Source organism: Schistocerca americana, chromosome 4 (genome assembly GCF_021461395.2).
Source record: "Schistocerca americana isolate TAMUIC-IGC-003095 chromosome 4, iqSchAmer2.1, whole genome shotgun sequence".
Classification (NCBI taxonomy): domain Eukaryota; kingdom Metazoa; phylum Arthropoda; class Insecta; order Orthoptera; family Acrididae; genus Schistocerca; species Schistocerca americana.
The window spans coordinates 134,739,183-134,751,980 of NC_060122.1; the positions used below are offsets into that span (position 1 = coordinate 134,739,183).

Consider the following 12,798-nt stretch of genomic DNA (forward strand, 5'->3'; position numbering starts at 1 on the left):
TTCCTTTTTTTCTCCATTATTTCTCTCATCACTGTACCTAGGAGCCCACCATCTTGTCTCTGCTACATCCTTGCACAATCCTACAGGCAGCACTAAATCATCTTCTCCCATCCCTACCGTGCTATCCCGTCTTCTCTTGTTATGCACAGCTCTCCTTTACCCCCACTACCTACCCTGAATGAGATCACTATTCACTACAGTTGGACCTCAATGCCCAGAGACAACAGTGACAATGTGTCAGTGTATTTTGTGTATGTGAATGTGTGTGGGTTTTTCTGAATGTGATGGTGAACTTCGTTACTTTTAAATGTCCCTGTCTGCCACTCAATGCCTCGTGATAGAAACTGTATCGTTTTGCTGAATATCTTGAACATTGTGTATATTTATGTGCTGATCCATTACTTTTGCTAAGGTAGGTAATCATATGACAGAAGAACCTCACTTTTGATAAATGATCTTCACTACATGATCTTGGGGCTCATCAGACTTAAATTTTTCATCAGATCAGTCACTTTCACCATAAACAAATGTAAACCCTCTCTTCTATGATGTCTTCTATATAACAGCTTAAATTCATGTACTTAATGCACCAATAATCTTCAGTAGATGATGTTCTAAGTATGTTGTTGGATGAAGTAGGGAGAAAATATCTGTACTAGCTTTAAACAAAGAAAACATTATTGCGGACAGGGAGAGACTTTCGAAGAAAGAAAGAAAATTGCCAAACAGCAATTGTAGATTGCTTAGCAATGAATTTTGGTAGAATGCCAACCAATGAATGTAGATTGTCAAATGATGAGTGTATTTCATCAGAACTTGAAAATAAGTCTCAGAATACTAAAATAATTCAGAGAGCAAAGAGAAGAGGCGGCCAAGAAAGAAAAGTTGTCATGGGAACTATGTGGCAGAGTCGCTGTGCCATCTGTTGAAGTACTGCAACATAGAAAACTGTTAGTAATGATTCCATTAACTCCATTCACACTGAGCTGCAGAAAATCTTAAAAAACCAATAGGCCCTTCACAGTGACTCACAACTGCCACTGCGGCTTGAGGGGCGAGAATAGATTGGTGGTGATTCCATGGCTGTTTTAAGATGTGCGATGTCTTACACTTAGGGAAGCTATTACATTGACAACTCAGCCGTTATTAGGATACTCATCTGTTTTAGCCAATTTCACAATATTTAGCTCAACCTTTTTGGCTTAATTACTTTACATACCCTTTTAGGGTTTGACCTCCACTTTCCCCGTTATCACAGAAATGTGTGTGCCATCTGGGGCAAGGCACCTTAGGTGGTGCATAATCTACCCAGCATGCGCTGTGAACTTCTGCGCCTGCTGTTAGAAGGATTTATGTTTGCACCCAAAATCCAGCACAGTAGCCCATCTTTCCTGGGAGGGTTGTAATTCTGTCACAGTTGTAGCCCCCTGGTAATGCAAGGATCACATGGCTAATGCCTGAGCTGTAACCTCTCCATGCATGCCTGGGTATAGGTACCTGCCCAACCTGGAACACTGGGAATCATGGGAGTGGCTACTCTGCAATGTAGCCTTTGCCGTGGCAGATAGGTGCGCATGAGGAGAGCCTCCAATCAGAGAGAGTGGCATCAGGGTGGAAAATCCACAGTGGAACAAGTCAAACTCAGCCACACCGGTGGCCATGCCAACACAGCTGTCTGAGTGGATAGAAAGCCAGATTTTTGTGCCAAGGCTTAAAAACCCTCTCGTATTTGGTCATCTTGTGGTATGAAAGTCGGGCAAGGAGAAATGGAGGGTCACTCAGTTTTTTGTATGCTCCAGAAACAGTGGAGAATCTTTTGCAACAATTAAGCCACAGTTTTTCATTGAAAATATTGAGGATCTGTTCGGAGAAGTTGCTGCAATAGAGAAGATGAGAAACGGATCTTTGTTGATCAAAACATTGAAGGTTAACCAATCACAGGCACAATAAGACTGAGACAAGCTCGGGGATATACCACTTACTGTCTCTTGTCATAACAAGCTCAACAGAATTCCAGGTGTCATCTTCCTTTGTGACCTAATACTACAAACGGATGAAGAACTGCGTACTTATTTAGATAGGTGTGGAGTCAATTTTGTTCGCTGCGTGTGGAGAGGATCTAAGAATAATAGGGTGGATATTGGAGCTTTTATCCTTGCCTACAGTGCAAATGGTTTGCCTGATAAAGGTGTAAAGCCAAGCCATATTTTCATTTTCCTATGAGATGATTTTGTTGCTAGAAGTTTGAACACACATACTCCTGCTGTAATAATGAGGCTGCTTGTGGTGTGTGTCAGGACAACTTGCGAATAACTCCCGACACGTGTAAACTGTCTAGAACCCCATTTCCCCCTTATTCGCCAACATGTCCAGTTTTCAAGAGGGAAGAGAAAATCCAGGAATATAAAACACTAAACTGCCTGTGTTATCAGGATGCGAAGAAAAAGTTTGAATTTCCAAAATTCTCTCCATAAACCAATGTCGACCATTCGATTTTCCTGTAACAATCCTCACACGCTCATTGCATTTCATATCTCTTTTACTAATCCTGTACCCTAACTTTATATGGTTTGGTTTTTCCCACTCATCCACATTAACTTATACTTCCCTACATTTAGAGCTAGCTGCCATTCATCACACCATCTAAAAATTTTACCAGAGTTGTCAAGTCATCGAGTATCCTCCTGCAGTCACTCAACTTTGACGCCTTCCCATACACCACAGCATCATCAACATCAAAAAATTCTCATTTTGAACCATCTGATTGCAGCAAGTGTCACATACATTTTCAGCCATAATGCCATGATCACACACCCAGAAGCTGGTAACTCTCCTTTTCTCATTTCATATCTTTTTATGCCATTTTCCTTTGAATTGAAGGACTGATAACAAAGTAATATAGTCTTATTAAACCCATAATAATCATCACAGCTGCCTCTATAGAACTTTTTATCCCTCCAGACCCACACATTACTACCTTTGATCTACTGCTCAAAATATACAAAAATAACCTTGCCTTCTCATTGTTTGTGGCTTTCACTCATGGAATACATCTCAGTGCTGATAGACAGCACTCCAACCCATTGCACAAAACCTTTCATCTTATATAAAAGACCTCCCCTACTTCCTAGATCGTCTTACCTGTAAATCAGTTGTCACCCAATTCTCACCAATAACCGTCCTTGTCACTTCAATGAAACCTAAATCAATATTCCACATGCTCATAGCATCCTAACCCTAGCAAACTACCTTTTCCAGTGCCCAACAGAAAGTCCCCTAAAAGTGTCTTTATTGCTGTCCTAGCCAACCACCTTGGTGACACACAGTACCCAATAGCTGAGAATACTTTGCACACCAAAGGACCAACGTACCTGCAACACCACGCAATCCATCTTGATTCTCCCATCTGGTACTAGTTTCTGCGGACCCTGGAGATGGAAACTTGGTCTGCCACATATGTTTGCATGCTGCCCCCCTCCTATGTTTGCATGCTGCCCCCCTCCTATATTTGCATGCCGGCCCCCCTCCTATGTTTGCATGCCGCCCCCCTCCTTGACTTTACCTCCATTTACAATACCCTTCTCTTTCTTGTTTTGATGGTTTTGTCTATTACCTGTTATATGCATTCCCACTCTCACACTTTTATTTTTCCCCACCCCCCTTTTTGCTTTCTACTGTTAATTCACTTCATTCCTCTTCTGGTTAATCCATCTTTACTTTCCAATATACACTTCTATCATTGGCTCAGTGTTTATCAATGTACTATCTTTGATCTGCTTCTCTCTCCCTCTCCCTCTCCCTCTCCCTCTCCCTCTCCCTCTCCCTCTCCCTCTCCCTCTCCCTCTCCCTCTCCCTCTCCCTCTCCCTCTCCCTCTCCCTCGCCCTCGCCCTCTCCCTCTCCCTCTCCCTCTCCCTCGCCCTCTCCCTCTCCCTCTCCCTCTCCCTCTCCCTCTCCCTCTCCCTCTCCCTCTCCCTCTCCCTCTCCCCCTCCCCCTCCCCACTCATATTATCTTTATCTCCACTGCTCCTCAGAGCAGGTAGATCCCTTTTATCCTGGAGCTGGGGAAGGAACTAACAATTCTGGAAGCTTAGGATAGTTCTTCCTACTTTTACGTGGATCTTTAATTTAAAATTTAATTTATTATTTGGCTCAGTTAGCTTGTGAAAAACTAATGGTTATTTCAAGATGTAGGACAAACAACAGTCAAAACTGTGTCAAGTTATCCCATTTCTTATTTCTATAGATCTAGCTTATCTGTGGCCCCATATATGTACATGGTAATAGTCACTACTATAATGTTATCATAAATTTATTTTCTTTGTGGGTTTTAAGTTTTGTGGTCTTGATTATAGAAATTGAGGAGCAGTTATTGGTTTCAGTGGTGGAGTACTACACCTATTTTGCTTCCATGCAGCAGTTTGTTTGGAAATTATTAAAATATTGTAATTTCTCTTCTATTTTTGTTGCTTCTTTGTCGTCATATCTGAGAAACAGGACACACACTGTGTTTCTTTGCTAGACATCAGATTGTTTAGGATACCAGTTAATATGAAAAACTGTGACCCATAAAGTGATAAAGAAACTTCTTGTTCGGGTGAAATTTGCGGAACAGTTGGTCTTTTGATGTGCAGGTACTGTGACGTGTGAATTTTTAAGTATGACTTATGATCGTGGTATCATCTATTTTGTGGACTCTTCTACCTGCACAGGCTTTTGCAGTTCTTCTGTATTACTTACGCTCCTGTCATTCTAGACAACTAATTACATTTCTAACAATTAGACATTTTCCTTTCATACCCTTGTGAGGCCTACCTCAGTATCTGGGAAGAAATTGCATTTGATCTAATACTACACAGTAGTTTGCTGACAATTCACACATTTGCATTGCCTGTTGTTTGCCTGCCGTTTGAAATAAACACATTGTAAACATGAAAGCAGATACTTTAAACTTTTATTTTTTGTCCGTACTGATCACTTTGACAATTAGGATGTTTAAGAGATTAATGATCACAAGATAAAGACTAGATAAAAATTATTATCTGCAGATGCTGAGAAGTACCATAAAGTGTCACATTTTGTCATTTTACAGAACTCTCAGTTATCTTCCAGTTCATATGTATGCACCAAATAAAACATTTTTTTACTAAAATGGTTAATGTTTTTCAACAGATTTTTGTAAGAAATTATCAGAAAAAGAGGCTCGACAGAACCTGCATTCGAGTAATACGGACACGGACTCGGAGAATGACACTGACTTGGAACGTCCATATCATCATCCATTCGAACTTAAGCAACAGCCCTTACCTTCCTACTACAACTCATCCAAGGTAAGGGCATTGTTTATGGTGGTGGGCATTGGGTGAGGTGGTGGCTGGGATGGTCAGTGTGTGTGTGTGTGGGGGGGGGGGGGGGGGGGTCAGTGAGAGAAAACTGAATGAAATGTGAATATGTATGATATGTAACAGAATGAGTTGCTTCAGCAGTAAAGTGTAACAGGTGTCATACTTTGGGTGACCTACATGCAATTCCAATTGTGGTACAGTGTTTCAGAATTCTTGTGATATCCTTGGCTTACTTCATGCAAGTAGTAGAATGGTTTATTCATCAGAGTTGTGACTCATTCCTTTCTCAAGTATTGTCAGTTGTAATACTGCTGTTACTGAAATGAAATAGTAGTTGGGAAATAAGAACAAGTAATATTGCCATTTGCTATGCTTCATCTGCTACAGTGTAGTGGTTCTAATCTCTGGCTGTCAGTTCAGTTCCAACCTCTCGCAGTTATTTATTGTTTAACATTTGTGTGGTTTAATGATACGTAGAACATTGTACTATGCCAGAAAGTTCTTTGTGGGTATTAATAGGAGCATAATCAAGCAATTCAGTTCAGTCTGTAGTTTTGTATGTGTGCAGAAAACATGCTTTCAGTGTGAAGTTTTAGTTCTTGTTGATGACTAAGCAGTTGAAACTTAGTACTTGATTGCAGATCATACATGACAGTATATCACATGATTGATTCTGAGGATGAATCCTGCATGTTATAGCTCACTTTCCAACACAAATCATTTTAAGTAATAAAGAGCATGTTCTGTGGAATAAAACCACCACCACCACCACCACCACCACCACCACCACATATAAATCTGAAAAAAGGCCTTGAATTTTATTCTTTGCAATTTTTTATTCTTTTTGCTTTGTTAAGATTTAAGCAATATATTCATTCAGATCTGTCACAATTTCATATAATTTTCTACCTCTCCTTTCTCCGTCTGCAGGTACATATACATTTAAAAAAGATGTATGTTTTTAAAGCATTTGTTGAAACGTATTCACAATGATTCCTTTTAAAGTCTTCTCTATAAAGCACATGATTCACAACAGAGTGATAATAACTGGCAACTAATGCCAATAGTATAAGATCCTATTAGTCGTAAGAGAACCAATACTCATTGCTCAAAATTTGTATTTACTACCCAAAAACAGCACTTAATTGAATAATCTTACACTATTAGTAATATACTGCATATTGATTAATAATTTAGATCCTGTACATTACCATTTATAATGATAATTTATATGGTAATGCAAACCAGAATGACATTTAGACTGACAAGCACTTATTCCGGCCTCACTGTAACCATTACTTTTCGTAAAAATAGCCATGCAAACAGTCACAAGTTAGTCAGTCATTAGCACACTGAATATAAAAGAGAGATTCTGAATTTAGTTGTACTTATATAAAACAGTGGTTTATGCTTATAGTAATGAGAAGGCTCAAAAGGTCCCTTATACCTTTTGTGTCAAGTCAACATTACCTATCAAAGTAGAAGGATATTAAAATTACCTGTAATACTTACTGAGATACAATTCATTTGATTACATTGGTGATATTTTACCAAAAGTAAATCAACATTCAAAGTGTGTAATCTGAGTGACAAAGTAGTGTACTGAAACAAGACTCAGCACCTCTTCAGGAAAACAACAGATTTTCTCTTTAGAAAACTTATCAAATGTTGTAACATTTTATAATTCTGTACTTGTTACTATAAGTTTTTACTGTTTTTACTATAACAGTTAAAAGTATTTTAACTGAAAGTGGCCTCTATTAGCAGCCATGTACACAGGCAGTGTGTAGTTGCGAAAGAAGATCAAGTAATATTGCCATTTGTTGTGCTTCATCTGCTACGTTGTAGCAGTTCTAATCTCTGACTGTCAGTTCAATTCCAACATCTCGCAGTTATTTATTGTTTAACATGTGTGTGGTTTAATGATGTGTAGAACATTGTACTATGCCAGAAAATTCTTTTTGGGTATTAATAGGAGCATAGGCAAGCAATTCAGTTTAGTCTGTAGTTTTGTGTGTGTACAGAAAACATGCTTTCAGTGTGAAGTTTTAGTTCTTGTTGATGACTAAACAGTTGAAACTTAGTACTTGATTCCAGATCTTACATGACAGTATATCACATGATTGATTCTGAGGATGAATTCTGCATGTTATAGCTCACTTTCCAACACAAATCATTTTAATTAATAAAGTAACAATGTCAGGTCAAATTAAGCACGATGCCTCAGTATAAACAATTACAAGAAATATGAGAGTAACCTGAGATCACAAATGAACAGGGTGTTTAATAGAAAGATCACTGTGCAATGATTCTAATCATAACTAAAGAGCTAAATGTGAGTATTGCATGCCTTATACCATTGTTACAGAGATGGTGAGCAAACTGATAGTGCACATTTCAGTTCACCCTTTATTAGCCCATAGCAAAAGGTGACAGCATTGACCAAACAAAGTGAAGGTAGTATCAAAATCATAGCCCAAGAGTATGAATTCAGTTGACTTCTTTTTACAGAGGTTATTGGTTGGTAGCTGAAGTAATTCAGTTCCACAGCACTCAGCACTTGTCTTCGGTTGCATGTAACAATGTCAGGTGCATTGTGATAAAGAAAAACCTCAACTCGTATTTGGGAGGACAGAGATTCAAATCCCATTCGATCTGTCCAGATTAATTTTGCTGTGATTTCCTCAAGTTATGTTAAGGTTAAAGGTGATATGGTTTCTTTGAAAGAGCACAGCTAATTTCCTTCCTCAGTTTGAGCTTGTGCTTAGTCTCCAATAAGCTTGTTACTTATGAGGCATTAATTAATTTCATTTATTCATTCATCTAGGGATCATTTCACAATAATGTAGGATTTGTCATCATAATGCAGTGAAAATAAATTTACACACTCATAAAATACATGAAGAGCCAATGGGAAAAATGGGGAAGTCACATTTTGTACATTTCTCAGGAGATGAGATTTAAACTTTCAAGATTAGAAAAAGGTACACAAAACCCTCCAATCGAGTATAACCAATATAATTATGATGTCAGATTTAATGGTTGTAGAGGATGTACATTAGAAAACAATGACAGTTGAAATTATATGATTAAAATGAACATACAGGCAAAAGACATACATCTTACCACAAAAAGAATGTTGGAAGTCCATCATGTTTGGTAAACTTTTGTCCCTTCTTTGCGGTGTTTAGCATTGGAAGTTTCTATTTGTGGGTCTTGGATTTTGGTTCATCGTATGGTAGACCGCAATAGAAATTTCTTGCCCCTTAAACACAAAACTGCTTAAGTTCTTGAAAGTCTGCATATTTTTCGTAAGGTATTAGCAGGAACTCTGAAAATATATCGCCAGAATTAGTAATTTGAAGGGGGGGGGGGGGGGGGGGGGGGGGGGGAAATCAATCAAGGTACACCTTTGAAAAAGTTTCGTATTACAGAATACCATTATTTGCTCGATGGTGCCATAAGAAATCGTCAAGTCCTTGCAGTTGACATTCAGGCTTGACGTCTACTTGTAGACCACCAGAATGCTACAAATGTACTGGTGTTCAGGTTTCGTTGTAAATAAACCTGTATTTGAGCAGCTTATCCTGCTCCACATTCAGAGCTTCTCTCAGCAGAGAACACTTAGGTTTCTAACATGGTTTTAAGAAGGTTGTTCAATCTTGCCTAATTTCTCATTGAACAGGAGTGACTTTGTAAAGCCATGGATTCCCGCTTGCTATTTAGAAAGGATTTTGTTGAACTCTGCAATAACTCTCTTTTTTATGAAACCAAAGTTTTTATCACATTCCATGTTAGAGTGCCCTCCTATTGGAAATACTATTTTGACACTATCTAATCTCTTAATTGTATGGGTGAGATATTGACAGTGTATGAACACTGCATTTCTTTTGGATCAAGGTTTTCACTGACATAACAGTGCAGAAAATTATAATTTCATTCGCTTCTTTATCTCCTCACTCTTCCATGTAAGTATAAAATATTGCATCACTTTTGGACATTTGATGAATGTTGAAACAGCAAAGCGATAATTCCATGCAAAGTGAAGGAGACCTTTTGGCAAACAGGATTTTCATTCATGGTATCATTTCATTAGATTCTTGCAGCATATCATGAAGAGCAATCTCTAGCACTGGAATTGTCATGCCTGGGCCTTTCTGTGAGTAATTAATATCACCAAAAGTAAGCTGATTAAGTAGGAAGATTTGCCATTCCAGTCACCTAACAAATTGATAAGCTGTCCTCTTTCATGAGGTTGATTTGTTTGAAATACGCAGACAATGGACATTTGCAGTCACTGCCTAAATCATGCGAAATTGCCCTAAGGTCCCTACAAACATTAATCATTCTGTCATTTTTTTTCTTTTTAGCTGACTGATTAAAACATGAAATCTCACCTGCATCTTGTGATGATTCTTACATTTTGATGATCATACGAGGACCACACTACTACCACGCTTCAAACTAGACACTGTAACTGTAAGGAAGCAACACAAAACTTATTACAGTAAAATGTTTGCATTTATGTCTGCATACATACTCCACAAGCCATCGTATTGCATATGGCGGAGAGTGCCGTGTACCACCACTAGTCATCTACTTTCTTATTCCACTCACAGATGTAGTGAAGGAAAAGCAATTGTCTGCATGCTTCTGTAAGAGCTCAAATTTCTCTTATCTTCACAGTCCTTACATACATTGGCGGCAGTAGACTTTTTCTGCAGTCAGCTGCAAATTCCTGTTCTCTAAATTTGCTCAATAGTTTTTGGTGAAAAGAGTGTTGTCTTCCCTTCAGGGATTCCATTTGAGTTCATGAATTCTCTCTGTAAAGCTTGCATGTTGATCAAACCTACCATCAACTAATCTAGCAGCACACCTATGAATTGCTTTGATTTCTTCCTTTAATCTGACCTGGTGGAGATCTCAAGCACTTGAGCAGTACTCAAGGATGAATCGTGCAAGTATTCTGTATGCTTCTGGGTAGATGTTGTACACTTTCCTAAAACTCTCCCAATAAATCGGAGTTGACCATTCACATTCCCTACTGCTCCCCTGCTCATTCCACTTCATACCACTCTGCCATGTTACACTTAGGTATGTAATCGTCACAGCTGTTTCAAGCAGCGCACCATGCATACTGTATTTTAGCATAACAGAAATGTTTCCCGTACTTGTCTGCATTAATTTACATTTCTTTTTTACATTTAGAGCAAGCTGTGATTCATCACCCCAGACAGAAATTCTTTCTAAGTCATCCTGTAATCTTTCTACAGTTACTCAGTGACAGTACTTACCCATATACTACAGCATCATCAGCAAACAGTCGTGTATTGCTTCTCACCATTTACGCATATAGAGAACAAGAGTGGTGCTATCACACTATCCTGGGGCACTCTTGACGGTACCCTTGTCTCTGATGATCACTTGCTGTCATGGACAGTGTACTTTGTTCTATTACTTAAGAGGTCTTTAAGCCAATCACATATCTTGGAACCTAGTCTGTATGCTTGGACCTTCGTTAACAGTCTGCTTTGGGACACTGTATCAATTTTTTCCAGAAATGTAGGAATGTGGAATGTGCCTGTTACCATTCATCCATGGTTCGCAGAATATCGTGCGAGAAAAGGCCAAACTGAGTTATGCTTTCTATATCCATACTGAATTATGGACAGCAGCTGTTGTGTCTCAAGGAAATTTATGATATTTGAATTTAGAGTATACTCAAGAACTCAAGAATTATGCAGCATACCAACATTAAGGAAATGGATCTGTGATTTTGCAGGTCCGTCCATTTCCCTTTCTTATATACACGAATCACCTAAGCTTTATTCCAGTTGCTTAGGATTTTGTGTTGGATGAGAGATTTGTGATAAATGCAACCTGAGTAAAGGGCCGGTGCCATAGGGTATTCTCTGTAAAACCAAATTGAGATTCTGTCCAGACTTGGTGACTTATGTTTTCAACTCTTTCAGTTGCTTCTTAGTGCCAAGGATGCCTCTTTCTATTGTACAGGAGTCTGCATGTGGTAAATCTGTAAGATCCTCGTGTATGAATGATTTTTCTAAATGTGAAATTTAACTTCAGCTTTTGTTTTGCTGCCTCTATTGCCACACCAGCCTGGGCAATGAGAGGCTGACTAGAAGCCTTCGACCCACTTAGTGATTTTATGTAGGACCAGAAGTTTCTTGGATTTTCAGCAAGGTCCTTCACTAAGGTATGATGTAAATTTTTGTATGATTCCGGCTTTGATCTTTTTCTAGATGCACAAATTTTGACTAATTTTTGCCTGTCGACATCTCCACATTCTTTTTTGGCCAGAGTGTGCAAAAACACTGTTACGTCAGTGTTTTTTTTTCCGAATTTTGTAGTTAAACCTTGGTGCGTCTTCTGTCCTTCACCCACTTGCTTGGCAGGCACTTCTTCAGAGTGCAATTTACAGTCAGTTTAAATAGTTCCTCTACATCCATTATATTGGAACTAAATGATGTCCGTTCATTGTCAAAACAGGATATTAGCAACTACTCATTGGCTCTTCTCTGCATAAAAACACTCCTTGCCTTATTTGTGGATTTATTAATTCTAGTAAATGTCCTCACTGAGGCAATATCATGATCAGTAATCTTTCTCTTGGTACTGACTCTGTTGATAAGACCATGTCTGCTTATAGCCACAAGGTCTAAAATATTTCAATTGCCTGTGGGTTGTCAAATTAATTGCTGAAGACAGTTTTCAGAAAACACATTGAGAACTCCTTTACAAGATTTTCTGTCTATATGACCTACAGTGAATCCACGGACATCCCAGTCTATACTCAGTATGTTCAAGTCGTCTCCAACTAATAGGGGTATTTCTGCACTACTTATATTCTTTAAGGAGTAAACCAGTTTTACCTAATAAGACAATTTTAATAGCCCTTAGATACTTCTTGGCCAAAGATTGCCTCATAAGAAGCAGGGAATAAAGGCTGTGACGAGATGTAAGTGCCTCAGAAGTCCTCTGGTAGGAGTTTGTTGTAAATTTTGACCCCAAATGTGTTCTGACAGTTCTGACATAGCCTTTGGCCAAGATGTGTCTACGCACTGTTGAAAATGACATATCAGCTGAAGCCACTGACATGGGATTAGGCATTATAGAATTTACTAGAGCATTTGTTGCAATAAACTTTATTATTAAGCTTAAGTGCTGGCTCTGAAACAAGCTGTCTTCCAGTCATTATTTGTCTCCAGTTGTATTCGCTTTCTGGATTGTTGCATATATAAATACATATGTGACTGGAGAATGTAATTAGTGACATATTGCAACATCCCACACAGTAAGCACAGTTTGTCCATGAAGTTTCTCATGTACTAATGTTCATTACACCACCAAATTTTTTTCTTTGATTTTTGCATTATCTTTTTAGTTAATAATAGGTATCAATCAGAAATGTCCCAGGGAAGTGTGATAGGACTTCCA

General features: G+C 38.6%; 1 protein-coding gene across 5 annotated transcripts in view; it reads left to right on the forward strand.

The window, feature by feature from the left end:
- The window catches only part of LOC124612387 (serine/arginine repetitive matrix protein 2-like), a 350,835-nt gene that overhangs the window by 81,069 nt on the left and 256,968 nt on the right, over positions 1-12,798 (forward strand). For all 5 annotated transcript variants that reach the window (XR_006979538.1, XR_006979539.1, XR_006979537.1 and 2 more), the window contains one exon: positions 5,171-5,328. Coding sequence is in view for 2 of the 5 variants with exons in the window: in XM_047140563.1 (XP_046996519.1) it covers positions 5,171-5,328 (158 nt within the window). In the remaining 3 variants the exon portion in view is untranslated. The remainder of the gene's footprint in view (positions 1-5,170; positions 5,329-12,798) is intronic.